This window comes from Taeniopygia guttata, chromosome 4 (assembly GCF_048771995.1).
Source record: "Taeniopygia guttata chromosome 4, bTaeGut7.mat, whole genome shotgun sequence".
NCBI lineage: Eukaryota > Metazoa > Chordata > Aves > Passeriformes > Estrildidae > Taeniopygia > Taeniopygia guttata.
The window spans coordinates 63,945,156-63,961,395 of record NC_133028.1 but is presented as its reverse complement, the minus strand read 5'-3'; the positions used below and the strand labels follow the sequence as shown (position 1 = coordinate 63,961,395).

General features: G+C 36.2%; 1 protein-coding gene across 2 annotated transcripts in view; it reads right to left on the bottom strand.

Moving 5' to 3' along the window:
* The window catches only part of SCLT1 (sodium channel and clathrin linker 1), a 30,687-nt gene that overhangs the window by 12,219 nt on the left and 2,228 nt on the right, over window positions 1-16,240 (bottom strand). For both annotated transcript variants that reach the window (XM_072928769.1, XM_072928770.1), the window contains exons 3-18: window positions 15,813-15,865; window positions 14,873-14,942; window positions 14,019-14,074; window positions 13,563-13,668; window positions 12,759-12,881; window positions 10,972-11,016; window positions 9,465-9,535; window positions 6,996-7,086; window positions 6,749-6,840; window positions 5,999-6,176; window positions 4,924-5,022; window positions 4,349-4,420; window positions 3,573-3,647; window positions 2,971-3,107; window positions 1,828-2,020; window positions 257-453 (exon numbers count right to left, since the gene is read on the bottom strand). In XM_072928769.1, the coding sequence (XP_072784870.1) occupies window positions 257-453; window positions 1,828-2,020; window positions 2,971-3,107; window positions 3,573-3,647; window positions 4,349-4,420; window positions 4,924-5,022; window positions 5,999-6,176; window positions 6,749-6,840; window positions 6,996-7,086; window positions 9,465-9,535; window positions 10,972-11,016; window positions 12,759-12,881; window positions 13,563-13,668; window positions 14,019-14,074; window positions 14,873-14,942; window positions 15,813-15,865 (1,658 nt within the window). The remainder of the gene's footprint in view (window positions 1-256; window positions 454-1,827; window positions 2,021-2,970; window positions 3,108-3,572; window positions 3,648-4,348; window positions 4,421-4,923; window positions 5,023-5,998; window positions 6,177-6,748; window positions 6,841-6,995; window positions 7,087-9,464; window positions 9,536-10,971; window positions 11,017-12,758; window positions 12,882-13,562; window positions 13,669-14,018; window positions 14,075-14,872; window positions 14,943-15,812; window positions 15,866-16,240) is intronic.

Sequence of the window (16,240 nt, the reverse complement as noted above, 5' to 3'; positions counted from 1 at the left end):
ATATATTCTATTTACTTTTTGTCATTATAAAACCTCCCACATTATCTACAAGATAATGAAACAATGGAAGCTTTACTTCAGTGCTAACTTCACAGAGAGCATCACAGGTTCTGTTTAGATCACTCTTTGTTTTGCTGCAAGCACATCTGTGAGACTGGATGGTTTGCTCTTCATGGTTTTTCACCACAGGTCTACTGCCATGGCCCAAACAGTATGTGAACCACACTTTGCAGAAGGAGAACAAAACCGCACTTACTTCAGCTTATTGATCCTGGCTTCCGTAGTTTCAGTGAGGTTTTTTGTTTCTTCTTTCCACCTGTTTGTTGCTTTTTGCTGAGCTACCAAGAGACGTCTGAGCTCAGTAGTGGACTTGTGACTGGTGTCCTCCATCTCCCTGAGTCGAGCTTCATATCCATGTTCTTTCACTGCAAGCTCATGCTCCATTGTGCTTATCTAAAAAAACCACAAATCCTGCACAATCAAATCTCTCACTCTTTGCCTTTTTTTTTCCCATTTGTTTTGCAACATCTGAGTTAAATTTATAAACATTTGTTGAAAGTGTGTAACATACAATAATTAAGCTTCTAATTATATACTCAGAGATACATGTTCCCAAAGCCAATTTAAGCAAATAGGACAACTGACAATAAAGGATAATGAGCTGTGTATGCTTATTTTTGTAAGTAATCTTTATTCTCCCTTGTGTTTCCTCCACAGAAAAAAAGTTGGTTCTTTTTAATCTAGCTAAACGTGTTAGGAGTTTCCTAACTGCATCTGCAATCCTTTGTACATCAGAGGGAAATGAAATCAAGCAGTGAATCTTATCTGTGACTGTAATGGAAGCCTGCCTGATTAAAAACGAGACAGACAAAGATTTAGTATTTTCTTTCTCTGCTTCATATGTACCACCTCTCTGTTACAAGAGTCTCATCCTTTGTTTAAGCAAAGGGTTCTGGACTTGTACAAGAGTCCCTGTTCAATTTCACAGCTTTCTTTATCTTGTGCAAAGTGGAAGCCAGATTTGAGCTGGTCCCCACTCACACCTTGTAAAACTGCTTGCTTACTGAGGTTGTCTTCATTGCTCCAGATCCTCAGATCCCTTTCTTTGGTATCTTTACACTGCAGAGGGGAAAGTACCAGCTTTGCATGTTCAGAAAGCACATCAAGGATGAAAGCTGTTCCTCCCTCCAGAAGCCACAGGTGCCCTGAATCTGTTGAGGTTACTACTGATTCCTTATCCCATCTGCAGCCTGCTCAGGGGCATTTAATGAACATGTTCAAAAAGAACAAACCAGCTTGCAGCTAATTCTCTTGTTTGCAGCTAAGCATAGAGAACAATTTCTTCTGTCCAGAAAATAAGAGTCAGTGCTGACAGCCACACTGTTAAATAATTTATTAGTTACACACTGCCCTGACCACATGGTGGACGCACAAGTAGAGGCACATTCTGGGCAGAAAGTCAGACAGCCAAAGATTTCTGACACATCAGACACAATAAATAAATGAAGATTGGGACTTGCATTATTTAATCTATTCATCTTATTTAAAGCACAGAACATTTAGGGTCATCTGATCAAGGAAAATTTAATACACATTAAAATACAATTTAATTAGCAGAGACTGAGTTCCCCCATGGATTCTGAGGACACACAATGCAATAATAAAACTGCTTTTCAGCAGCAACCAGGAAGCATCACTGAACCTCTCAATCTTGGTTTAAACATTTTATGCTTTTTTCTGAGAACTGCCACCTTACTAAGCAAATATTAGCCTTACAGTATTAAAAAAAAAAGCAAAAAAAAAAACAAAAACAAACCGAAAACATACCTTTACTTTAGCTTTTTTTTGGGCCTCTACTGCCAGTTTTCTCAAACCCTCCATTTCGTTTTGCAATAGTTCATTCTCCTGCTGAAGTTTTAGTCTTTGTTCACTGACAAAGGAACTCTTTTCTCTTTCTGAATCCAGAGTGCTTTGCAATTTACAGATAACTTCCTGCCAACGAGATTTCTCTTCCTCAGAGCTAAAACAGAAGGAAAGTTTGGCTGCAATTGAAGAACTGAACATCTCCTGAACCAGAGAATGAAAGATATAGACTGGGAGCTATCCACAAATCAGCAAAGAACTTTATCATGATAATGGAATTGATAAAAATCAATCTTAGTGTCTGTCCCGGCTTGTAAGATAAGCATGTATTGCCATCTGTTGGAGGTTGGGCAGTTTTCTTATCTCTTCCAAGAACAATGTCTCCCTCTGGGGAGATATCTTCTGTTAACAGACCATTGAATGACCCACTGCATGACCGGTAAAGTTACATTATCCCATTGTGAGATGCTCCACCCAGAGCGAGGAGCCAAGCATCCATACCTGTATAAAATCAGCACTTTTTGGGACACCAAGCAGCCCTTTGCTGGATTCCCAGAGAAGCAGCTTTCTTCTCTGTGGGATTCCCAGAGGAAGACCAGGCCCAACTACTACCAGACCTTCAGAGAAAACTACACCCTTCTACAGATCACTGCTTCAGCAGCATTTAATCTGCCATGCCAGGAGGAACAGCCACCATGTAACTGGACTACTACCAACACCTCAGGGTGTCAGGTTTCTGACTCCATCACTAGTTTTGTTTGTACTAATTACATTTTTATTATTTATTTTTATTTAGTTTTTCTCCTAGTAAAGAACTGTTATTCCCATTCCCATATCTTTGCCTGAGAACCTTTTTTGAAATCGTGGTAATTCAGAGGGAGGGGGTTTACCTTTTCCATTTCACAGGAGGCTTTTGCCTTCCTTCACAGACTCCTGTCTTTTCAAACCAAAACAGTTTCACAATTATGGTATCTTGATACTATGTCTGCTACTGAATAAAATGATTTGACAAAGCTCTAACAACACACATTTAACAGTTTAAATAGTCTGAAATAGTTACCATTGCTTTTTTTCCCTCCTTCTGTAAACACCTGTAACATCACTTACTTCATTTCGAGTTGTTTCAGTTTCTTTTGTGTCATCTGTAAACTCCGCTGAAGGTCATCCTTGGCAGCTTCTGCAAGTAAATACTTCTGATGCAGCTGCTCCAGCTTTCTACTGTCAGGTTCATGCTCCCTGTAAATCTGAACAGTAAATTTACATCTGAGTTTACTTCTCATTGCATCCTATTTTCCCATAATTTAAAATTAAATTGTATTTCTAATATTGTTGCTGCCACTTGAAAAAGAGAAAAGCTTTCAAAGATATTTATTTTGTTTTCTGTCTACTGATTTTAACTGGAGTATGTATCAGCATTCTTTTGGTTAAGCTACACATCTCTCTTTTACTTTTTACACTTTTCAAAGAACTTTTCTTTTTCAGTTTGGTGCTGCAGCTTTGAAAGACCTTCTGGATTTCAAAAAAAAAAAAAAAAGAATGCAAACAACCTTAAAGTAAATATATGAAAATAGGCAATTTTGAAAATCTACTCAAAAATAAAATAAGACATTAAGGGTAAAACACATGAAAAATGGGGAAAAAAATCTATGTATTTTTCCTTCTGTAAAGAGATTTTAAATGTAATGTAAAAATATATACAATTGCCTTACCTTGTCAAGTTCTTCTTCTACTGCTCTCTTTTCTCTAATGGCTCGTTCAACTTGACTTTGTTTTTCTCCACATTCCTTTTCATAAAAGTAATTTTAAAATAAGATTTAATAAATCAAAATAAAAATTCAGGAAGTGCTGAAGCCAAACCGCCCCCCCGCCCAGTGTAAATGCAGTTCTTGCTACTGCCATGGATGCATTTGATTATATTTACCTGCTCATTATTTTCTCTGCAGAATCACTCAATATACAGACCAAGACACATCAAATGAAACCTTTTTAAAATCAATTTAATGCATAAATAGGTGCATAAGCACAGAATTCTTTTGGTCACCTGCATAATTTATTACAAATTCCTGGTTCATTCAGAAATATGATGTCTGTGATCCACAGACTTTCTCTTAGGATACTTTCTCAGCTTTCATATCAGCTTTCCTATGTACACACACAACTACAGATAAGCATGGAAGGCTGAGTTTATTGTGTCTCTGAAAGAAACAGGGATACTTAACAAATGCCATCACATGGGAAGTATTTTCTAGAGCCCAGATCTCACTTTCAAAATGCCTGTGAACTCATCTCTGGAGACAGGAAGGATGTAATGTGCTATAATACAGTAAGAGAGGACTGTCCTACACAATTACTCATTAATCACATGTTGATTGACCTAAAATACTAAATTCTAGTGGAAGTATTTGATCAGCAAAAGTCTAACTTAAAGTCTTAGAAGTCTTGAATGTTTTGCTACTGAAAATATTTTTATCAATCCACTCCATACCATCTGAAGAGCTGAAACTTCTTCTGTTAGCCGAGAAACTTGCATGTTACATTGCTTCTTTGCAGTGTCTACCTGTGACCAAAACAAAACTACAAAATTAGGCCCACAAACTACTACAAACTACTTTTCCATCTTACTTTTTGACATATATATGTTGTATATATGTAAATATATATATTTAAAGCATGAAAATACCTGGGACTGCAAGAACTGACAGCTCTTAAGACATAAATGTTAGAAGAATGATTATTATCAATCCATACTACTTTAACTGAGGGTGTTTAGGAGGAAAAAAACCACAAATGAAGACACCACAACTACCATTCACATCTTCACAGTGCAGTCTTCTCCACGCCAATGTCTGCAGAGACACCAACAGTTTTGCTTCTTGTTTAGAACATATGTCTGGACAACAAATGCTGAAGAGGATGGTGCTATCAGCATGCTGCCTTGCCACTTATATTATCCAAACTCTTGTGAGAAAACTGCTTGTGATGACCATACACCAGCACTAGCTTTTCACTCTGAGGAAAACCAAAAAAATCTTCCCATTCTTTCTAAACATGATAACTTACTTCCTTTCTAATTCTTGCAGCAGTATTTTCTGCAAGTTGAGACATTTCATCCTGCAGTTTTTTGATCTCTTCTTCCTTTTGTTTCTCCCCAAAGAGTGCCTAGAAGAAAAATAACAAAATGAAATGTGACTGATATGTCAGTGTGATACTAAGAGCGCCAAGAGAAAAACACACACTTCTCAAAAGACACCTTCTTTTCCTTTTTACTTTGGAGTAGCTGACACTGAGACTCAGTAACACTGACACTGAAAACATGTGACACTAAATGCACATTCCTGTAAATCAGAACCACACAAAGAGTTAGTGTCAATAGATGCCTTTTTCTATGGGGACTGGGAGATTCTGGCTGAACATGGAATTACACAGAAGAAAGCACAGGAACCCAGAGCAACATTTCCACCTCAATCTCCTACAGAGCAAGGAGAAAACAATTTGAAACAGAAAGTGTTAACAGATATGTGTATTAATGTGCATGTTTTTTATTTTGTTCATTAACTGAACACTATTTTTTTTTTCTTATGTTCATTGAATTTTCTTCTCAGTTTGAAAAATTCAAGATGTTTAAGCCAGAGCAGTAAATTAAGAATTGTCTGCTTTGTTTTGGCCCCTTGAGCCATGTTTTCATATGAGTAGTTTTGGCATAAATGTTATTCTATGATAGTTCAATCACACATTGTATATAAAAGTTTCTTTTAAGGCTCTCCACATGCCTAGGTTTCTTTGTTGATGACTCTGCACTTGGCTTGTTTTCTATGCCTTGTCTTTAACAGTTATAAATTTGTAACAGAACCTTCCTCTTTTTTCCTGACACTAGTATTTGGTAAGAAACTCTGAACTCTTGTCAAAAACTTTGGAAGATTCGTGTTTAGGTACAGTGTTATCACTTAGATGACCTTTATCCAGGCACAACATATGCTTTTAAGTTCATACTGTATGACAAATCTGAGTGGTGAGTGGTCACATCCCAGCTTGCTCTCTATGCATGACTAATTTTAGCACAACAGACACAAAATAAGCTAGCTTGTATACCCTAATAATCTTCATTTCAAGGAAACACCTTCATCCAATGCCTTACTTGACTTTTTTGCAGGTTAGCTTCTTCCAAGAGCTGTATGCAGTCTTGGACTTTTGCAACAGCATCGTATGTTTCACTTTCTAGACTGGCACACTTGGTATGAAGCTCGCTGATCTGCTCCTCCAGGGCTACTTTTTCTGTTCTCAGCCGTTCAGCATCTTGAACAGTCACACACAATCTATGAGACAGTAGAAATTTGACAATGTGATGGTCAATTAGGACACTGATCCATTCAAATTGAGCTATTAGTAAGTATCTATTCATAAATTGCCCAAATTGCATTGTTTTCTGCTTGTTTTTGGACAGTGATGATCAATCAAGTCCAAGAAAGAAACAGAATTATAGGAGTTAACTCAGATATGTAATCTCAGAAAATCCTTAGAAGAATCCCAGTGATATCCTGGGATACATCAGTGAAAATGCTCTATATTTAACCAGAACATAACAGCCCCAGAAGAAATAAAGTTTTCCTCTGTGGAGGAAACTGAATAATTGGACGTGGGCAATGAAGTTGCAGCTTTTAGAGAAAGAAAACCACTGGTAATTTCACAACAGCTCAGGAATTCTTATTGTTTATGATTGTCAGTATTGGCAGACATGAGAAAGGACACGAGAACCTCAGAGGGATAATCAAAAACATGTCTTTGTTACTTCCTAACATGTTTACCACAAAACATACAAGGACAGACAACCCCTCTATTGTAGGGTTTGCATGTATCCTGTTAGTAACACACAGTGAGCTCTCTTTACCTTATTTCTAACTGTTTTATATTAGACTGCATTTGCTGCAAACGTTTGTCAGATGCTGTTTCTCTCTCCTGAGCAGACATCCTGTCTTCTTCCTGGAAAGAATGGAAGTGTTATCCAGATTTGAACAAAATAAAGAAATGGTCACATAAAACAAGCTAGGTAACAACTTGCAGTTCATTTAATGTCAGCATTCAGAAAATGACTGCCCACACAGTTGCAACAGAAATGATTCATTTCTCTAGGATACCTTTCTCTCCAATTGGCTCTGAAGTTTCTCTTTCAATGCCATCATTTCTTCAAGCTTAGCATTTGCTGCCTGCCCATCTATTTTGGCTTGCCTGTATATAAAAAAAACAGTTATTATAGAGGGGGAAAAAATGGCTCAATTAAAATGTTGTCACAATTGCTGTGAAGAGCAGAAAAATGCCACAATACTGTTTTCACAGGGCAGAAGAGGATTCCTCCTTCTCCTTGTGTGGCACAGAGACAGAGGAATAACAAATTCCAAAAGCCCTGTGGAAATTACTTTATAGATTATAAGGAAGGTACATGCATTGATTAAAGAAGGACTAGGAAATCAAAAACTTCAATGATTCAATAACTTAGTCACAGATACGTAATAGAGAAGTCTTTTGCAGAATTAGATTTTACTTTTTAAAGTAATAGGACTAGGAATTAAAACAATCATTATACACTTCTAAAGAACTTAGCTTATGTGCTTTGTAATCTGAATAGGTTTTGTGGGCTGAAGGAGAAAAGGGGAAAAAATAGTTAGTGAATCATGTTCATGACTGGTGGCTCCTCATCCTCAGTAGAAAAGTCTGTTGAAAAAAGCAACCCTCCCACTTGTCTGACTTGGGAACAGAAAGACACAGAGAGCTTTCACCTGGGGTGTAACCCAATTATTCAGCCTGCATATGAGGCTAAATTTAAAAACCAATGACTGGCTCTAGCACAAAGGTAAAACACAGCAAACATGTATTAGATTAGCTCATGCAAACTGCAACACCAACAGTCATGAGAGAAGCTGGAAACTATTTCATACTTCTGACAATCAACTTCAAGCAAATATTTCTTCTAGAAATACTGATTTTGAATTAATGGCATACAAGTCAAGCATACTGTACCTACATGAAAATCTTAAGCAAAATATACATAATAGAAGCAATTTTACAGCAAATACTTTATTTCAGCCCAGTTAATTGAAAAAGTTGATTTGGTTACAATTTCTTTAAGATGCAAAAACTACAACAAAAACATTATTCCTAAACACAGTGTTGGCCCAAAACTTTGACCTTATTCCATCTGAAACATTGCATCTTTCTCCTACAAGAAGTACTATAAATTCAGGAGGATATTAAATTGCCTCCTGCAAAATAAAAACTCAAAAGGCAGCATAAGAAGGGAAAAAGAAGAAAAATGGTCATAAAAATCAGAACACCTTAAGCATTAACAATGCATTTTAACAACCAGGTTCAGATTCAGATCAGATTCAGGGGTCTGCATTTTACAGGCAACAAATTGATTCTAAAGATACAACTTTTATTCTTTACTGTAAAATATATCTTTAACCTAATCTTGGCAAGTTATCTCTGTTTAAGAGCTTTAAGATTCTGAGATGCAGATTCATGCCCTAGCAATGCCAAGTTTCTTAATTTGTGTGTTTTATCCAGGCCATACAAACATAATTTAAACCTCAATTCTCTAACATACAAGTCGTTTTTTTAAATCTACTTTTGTATTCCTGACTTAGTACTCTATTACCATAAATCATGTAAAACTGTGGAAAACATCCCAAAGGATTAGAATTGTCTGCACCATATGCTATATAATCCATGCAGACTACATCTTCATGTTATAGAAGCAACTGGTGAAAATACACCAGACTTCTTGGAGAAACACTGCAGCCCCTTTTAGGGCTAGACAGAGCTGCTGCCATTAACACTGGGAGTAAAACACTGTTTTTAGGGGTGCAAGGACTCTAGGGTGATCTGAGAGGAAGGTGAATGTCATCAGTGTCTGTAACTAGAGATTGATAATGATTTAATTTCTTGTTTTACTCTCAGTTCATAAATCCACTGTTGAATGAAATAAAATTTTAATTTTAGATCAACCATCACTAGTTAAAAGAGAGAAGAGACACATTAGCTGGCATTGAATAGACTTCAGCTGTGAACACAAATAATCATGAAATTGTGTAACAGTATTATTTCTCCTTTCCCTTGATATACTTCAGGAATGTAATTAACACTTCTTTTACCTTCAACTTCCACAGAACCTATGGTTTAGAGCTCTTTATTGATAAAGGGTAAAAGCAAATTTTATTAAAAAATTAAGACTTGGAAGCTTGTTTGAACATTCGAATTTCAGAACTGTAATAAGTAACCATGTAATTGGCTTTTGAGCAAACTGTATTCTATGAAAGCCTATCTTCAGAATCAATTGTGATGTGATACAGTTTTTTTCCTTTTAAAGCAAAGGTCAAATGTTGACTATTTCAGGGAACAGCTGAAGCAAACAACACTAACTGGAAATATGTTACCATAACAGTAATGATGTCTAATAAACTTCAGTGACAGGTACTGAAACCATTGTAACTATGAGGATGACATTAACTTGCAGTACAAACAAGGCCCATGACAGAGCAGCAGGTCAGGAAAAGCTAAAGAAAATATGTTAATTGGTTTGGTTTTTTTTTAATCTGCCTGGTTTATACCTCAGTTGTTTTCGTAGCTGCTCTAGTTCCACATCTTGTTCTGTCACAGTTTGCAGAAACTGCTGATTGGTCTGTGAAATAAAGAGATATTTGTAACATGTTCATTACAGTATTGAAAAGGTTAAACATGTTACACATGCCTTACACTGAGATAGTAAAGATGACCACAAAGGCAGGCAGCATTCAAAATGCACAATATTCTCCTTTTCTCCCCTCTCTCCTATTAATTACTAATGTTCTTCTTGGTTTTTTGACTGTTGCTAAGAATTGTTTTCAGGTACTTTCTTGCTTCTAATATATCTATTCTGAGTGCTAACAGTTCATTTCAAGACCACCACATAGTACTCAAAGTACAAACCCCATCTTGCCCACGTCTATTATTTTGGTTTCATTAATCAACAAAATACCAGATGAAATTAACTCAGATAATCAATGAGATCTTTCTGCAAATTTCTGCAGTTTACTTCAGTTTTTACTACCCTAAATATTTTAACATCAGCAGTGAACACCCTTGCCTCAGTACTGAATCCTCATTTCCAGAGCATGCATAAATATACTGAACAATTCCAACCTGGGCACATCTAGGAAACACAGCTGTTTCACCACAATAAAAAACGTGGCTAATTAACCTGTCTCCTCACTTCCTATTTTTCAGTTTGTTAGTTCTAAAAAAGCTCAATGCTTTATCCCATGATATCTTTATGCCTTTGGTAACAGATGGTGCCAAATGTTTTTTGGATAATGCAAACAAATGGATTATCTTTATCTTAAATATTGTCTTAACTCTTTTCTCTGATGTGAGGAAAAAAAATTTCAGTGATAAAAACACAAATAGACAGTTAGAGTAGGTTAGGAGTCTTTTTGCACTCCCAGAATTCAAAACAAACACCTAAAAATAAATCATACAGGAATCAAAAACAAGCTGCCCAGTCAAAAACCTCACCTCCTCTTTCACCTCAATTTTTCAACAAAAACTACTTGACACTTTCTACTAAAACTGCTTGTCAATTTTGGAAGGCCTAGGCTAAAGTTTATAAATCAAGAAGTATCCCAGTCTAAGGATGTAGATAAAGCACTGGAAGGTTATTAGAGCTCAGCAAAATGCGCATAAAGATGACAAAGACATTCAAGACAGCAGTGCCAAAACAGGAATGGATAAAAATATGCCAGATCTAGCTTATGCAAGAGGGCATAGTTTAAAGAAAAAAGTTTCCTTTGTGAAGACATGTGAGAAGTACACTAGCCACATACTGCAATTCTGAGTGTAAGCTTATCCCTGAAGTGTAAAAGAGCTCACATAAAATTAAAAGCTGACCTCTCAACCACATTGACCTGGTGTTTGGAGTTCAGGAATAAAGCCATCACTGCTTCCTGGTTGCTGGAGAAGTTTGCAAATTTGAGTGACATCAGGTATGTGTGAAGGTCTTTTTGCTTTGTTTTTGTACTTTGAGGGTCTGTTAGGAAAATAAATAAATTACTAGTTCACTGTTCAGAAGGTTTTACTCACCATGTGCAGTTGGCGAGTCAGCTGCTGAATGCTGGTCCGTTGATCCTAAAAAGAGAATTCAGAACTTCTTATAATAATTATAATCAGTAAGAGTGAATAATTAGAAAGCTTCATAGTCAACTGAAAACATTTTAAAACTATACATGCAGCAGGAAATTCAGTGTGTCTCCATAGATTTCAGCTAGATTGTTTTTAGGTGTTGACCTCATATCCCATAAAATTAGATTTACTACTGAACAATTTATCCAATTTTCCCTGGGCCACAAACTGCCTCTTTCCAAAACTCACATGCACTTACTATGAAAACATGAAAGTACACATGTGCTTTTAAAGCACGTACTTTTAAACCACACAGTGCTTTTAAAGAGACACACAGACTACTACATGCTACTACAAGCATTTTTGCTAAGCAAAGTAACAGACATAATAACCCATTAATTAAAAAATGCCTGTTATGGACAGTTTCATTTGTTCTTTGCCATACAGGACGTCTTGTGTCCCTTAAAAAAAATGCTGAGTTAAGTTCTTGAGTCTCTGAATGTGAACTCTTACCATTCTAGGAAAACTAGCATAACTCAGAAAAACCATATGCAGCATGCCAGGTGCCTTCAGACCAGCAAGAAGACTGAAGAATCTTCTAAATGTACTATCTAACAGTCTCAAGGCCAAGAATATGCTAGAAACCTATTCCTGCCTCTCCCTTACCTTCTACATCCAGTCCTTATGATTTCCCCTCTCCTCCTTGCCTTCTGTCAATTCTAATTCTACTTGATCTGACTTTTTCTATTTGCTTCTCACAGCTGTTTGCTACTCCTTCATTGAAAGCTAAACCTGAAATAAGAGTTTAACTGGAGAGCAGTTTTCTCTGGGAGACAAGTAGCATTTAAGAATAGAAGCCTTGTTCTTGTCATGGTGGCATTAAAATGCACCAAAAATTTACTTACTAATAAGAAATGGAATCTGGAAGCCCTACAAAAGTTACCAGTGGCTCTCTATACTCCACTCTATATGTTATTAGTAACTGACAATACAACACATAAAATAATTTCATATTAGAAACAGGAGCAGAAAGCTGGAACCACACAAAGATCGGGGTCTTTTTTAACTATTCCTTGCAATAATTAAGAAAGAGTACAACAGCTGAACAGACACATCCTCTTTCTCAGAAAAGATCACATTGCCAAGGTGAACTCAATACCACACAAAACCAAAAATCAGTAAAAAAAATATTTCTGAGGTGATCTGTTGCTGTGCCCACAAGTCAAGTGTGTTTGAAAATAGAGAGAAAATATTAAAAGAATTTGTAGGTTCTCTCCCATAAATACATGTAGCAAAGTACATAAATGCATCAAGTTTCTATTAGTTCTTCACACACTGAGCATCTTTACATAGCTCATCAGAGCAGAGCAACTCTTCTAAGAATTTCCTGAAAGGCCTTCCCCAGATTCAGCAGAAATAAAACAGGCTGCTAAATGCAAGCTAGCATTAGACAAAGACTAATGAATTTGATTTTTTCACCTGTTTACTTCTCTTCTGAATAACAGCAGGAGAAGAGATAAAGACAGACTTTCACGTCAGAATTCAGAAATCTTAAGCAACTTTTTCAGATGTTTTACTGTCCTGAAGATTACTGACCGTGCAACTCAAACACAGGATTATTTATATGCACATGCATATTTTGTGTATGTATGTATATATATATATATATATATATATATATATATATACACACATATATATATAGGTATATGAAAACAAAAAAAAGAGCAACAATAAATGAAAATTACATTCTGCTTTTTCCTTTCAGCTATGAGAACGTGTGTTTCAGTCAGGCGCTCCTGGTACTGCTGCTGAAGTCGGTCGTGCTCCTGTGACAACGTCTGCCAGCGCTCAACTGCTTGGTCTTTTTCCTAATTTACAGAACAATATTCTATTACAGCACATTTGTCTTCATCTGTCATTGTCTAAAAAGACAGGTCTTAACTTCTATTTTGAAGAAAAGCCATTACCTATACTTTTCTCTGCGTATGTTTTTTTAAAATTTAAATTCAAGTGCACAAAAACAGGTGCTTGGAAGTTCAAATTCCACTTCCAGTTTTTTGCCTTTTTTTTTTTTTTTTTGAAGAGCTCAAAAGCTCAAACTTTCACAGGTCTTTAAGACAGGCCTGCAGTATAGATACTATTCAAGTACCAAAATTCAATTGATATATTTCAATAAACTGAACAAAATTTGCTTGTATTTTTATATTTAGATACTATTTTCTACATCCCACACTTCCCTCCTCATATCACATTACAATAATTTTGATTAACAAAAAGCTTGATTGAACAAAATATTTCATGGAGTTGCTGATCATTAATTCAACATACAGATCAAGTCAACCAGGTAAAATTATTGACACAAATTAATATTAAAAAATTATTCTATGAATCTAGGAAAGAAGTTCCTTCAATCTTTGAGTTCAAGAGGGGCTCAAAGACTCAAGGAACTCTGAGCAAATGATTTCTAAATCAAGAAATAAAACAACCTCCCCCAGTCTACCAAGGCACAACAAGAGAAATAAAACAATAGAAATGTTTATCTCACACACTTGCTTTGCCAGCCGTAGTTCCTCTTGGAGGGTTCTCACTGTGCCTTCATCTGCAGGAAGAGCCTCCAGTTGCTTCTCAAGACACTCTTTCAACTCTGCATGCAGCCTGAAATTCAAAGAATTAAGTTCAGCAAGGTATTTCTTTAAAAGGGATTATTTTAACAACTGAAATATACCGTGCCCTGTACATACTATTTTCTTCCAAGTTAAATTTAAATCTATTAAGTTATGATCTATAAACAAAATGGACAGTTCACATCTAGTTCTTAGTGACATGGTAAAATCTCCTATACCTGGTGTTGTAATCTGTATCAAGCACTTCAAGACTCTAACATTAGGATCCTGAATTTACTTAGCAGAAGATTTCAAAGATTTCAAGGTCCTAAGTCAAAAAAGCTTTTTAATGTTTAAGAATCATTTGAAACAGTAGTAGCAACATGGCAGTGCAATTTTTACCTTTCATTTTCCTTGGTGACTTCTTCCAATTTTAGCTTCATCTCACCCATTTGTGCCTGACACAAAGACATTCAAGAGTAAACACTCATATTACACAAACTCTGGTACCACTGTCATCCTGTATTTCTGTCTGACACTGTAAAAGTTAGACAATTTAATCCAGCATAATACAGTAAATGAAAGTCAATTGCTTTTTTAAGGCAAGTCACCAGATTCCACTCAAATTTAATGGCTGCCAAGTCCTGTTACACCTCAGCATTTGGAAGTTATTACAGACATTAAACTTAACCTTTTGAAATTCTTATGGCTCTTACAGATTGATTTTTAATTAACTCAAGCTTTAGGGGTAGAGTGGATAACTCATATGCTGCAAGCATTTGATGAAAGCTTCAGAATTAAATGAGGAGAAGCTCCAGTTATATGAACCAAACTGGCTGTTTTGTTTACTAGTGCAAGGAAGCCATAGTGTTGCCTCCTGAAATTGATCAGGCTGCAAGACTATTTGCAAAATCTTAATGATGCACAGATCAAACAAATTTAGTGCATTAAACCAAAAGCAGTGTGTAACTTCTGCATGAAGATCACAAGCAAAAATTGCTTTCTGTATGCCATAAGTTTTAATATCACTTATGTTTTCAGTCATGTGAAAGGAAGATGGATCCCTTCCACCTCAACCCCCAGGATTACACTGCTGCAATTTGGACAATCTCCCAACCTTTTCACAGAAGCTCTCCATTCATCCCCTTGAGGCAGCCTGCAGTCCAGCAGCTTTGTGAAGCACAACAAAAACTAGTGCCCAACATATTCATACCCCTACAAGAAGATCCAGTCTGAAATGTAGGGAATTCCCATACCTGATAAAGCTGCAGCTGTTCTTTCATTTCTTGCACATGTTTTCCATACTCTGTGATTAGAGCTGACAAGCTAAGAAGTTGAAAAACATGATCAGAGTGAGTTTTGGAAGTGCTGAAATGCTCTGAAAATTAACTAGTTTTAAAGAATTCTTAATCTGGAGGCCAGAACAGAACAGTCACTTTTGAGTTCCAAGCTCAACATTCCCTAGAATCAAATAAACAAATTTAATCACTACTTTTAGATAATGATCATTAACAGCAAGGCTCCTACATAACAGAAACAGAACATATAATGGGACATAATAAATGACTATTAATACAAAATTAATATGTTTAATCAATTCACACAGAATCCCAAACATTACAAGACTACACTTCATTGTTGCTTTCCCATACAATAGTAAAGGGGCTTAAAAGACAATGCAGAACACTGTAGTTCTACACTTTCTCCCTCCCAATATTTCTATAATTGATAGCAATTCTCTGAAAATTCTATATTAAAAGCTAACAAGAAAAGCTAGGTTATTTTTGTAAGAGGAAATTACAGTGATCATGAAACCACTTACTGATAGACAACTCTTAGTTGAAGAGTGTCAAAAAAACATTTTGAAAAACATCCTCCAATCTCAACAGACAGCAGTTACCTGTGTTACCTAGATCAGTGCAATCTTACCAGAACTTTTGTTTATTCTCTCAAAACTTTAACTAGAAATTCCTTCATTCATCTCTCATAGTTTATTTTACAGCTTGTGGAAGCAAAGTCAATAATTCAATTTAATGAATAAACACAATACTACCTAAAAACAACTGTCACAGTAACACTTCTACAGACACATGTGTACAAGACCCAGTTCACCTGGATATTTACACTCCTGTGAGCACATGGCAATTTCCTTCAAATACACTGCAGTATTCCCACTTATCACTTGGAATCAGTTACCTTTGGTCCATCATCCTGGATCCTGATGTGCCATCACCACCAAGGGCATGTTCCTGTAATGGAATGGTGATTTACTCATTAGTAATTGCACACAAATGTATGTGGTTTTAAACTTCTATACGAAACCCAAAACTGTCTGTACTGTAATCTGTACACAACCTGCCACAGAATCACTTCCAGGTTTATGTTCAATATGACAAAATAATGATTTTTTTTTCCTGGACATGCTCTGATCTAAAGCATAATTACATCTGAGGGAAAATCAACTCAATCTTAAAAGAACAATCATGGGTTTGTCGAAGTGCTTGGCTCATTTCCATGCATCTCAGCATCAGGAAAGCAGTGAAGCCCTGCTTCTGCACAAGCTTTCAGACAGGCTTATGGTACCCAGCACAAAAAGCTACCTCAACAGGAGACCAATCTCTTAG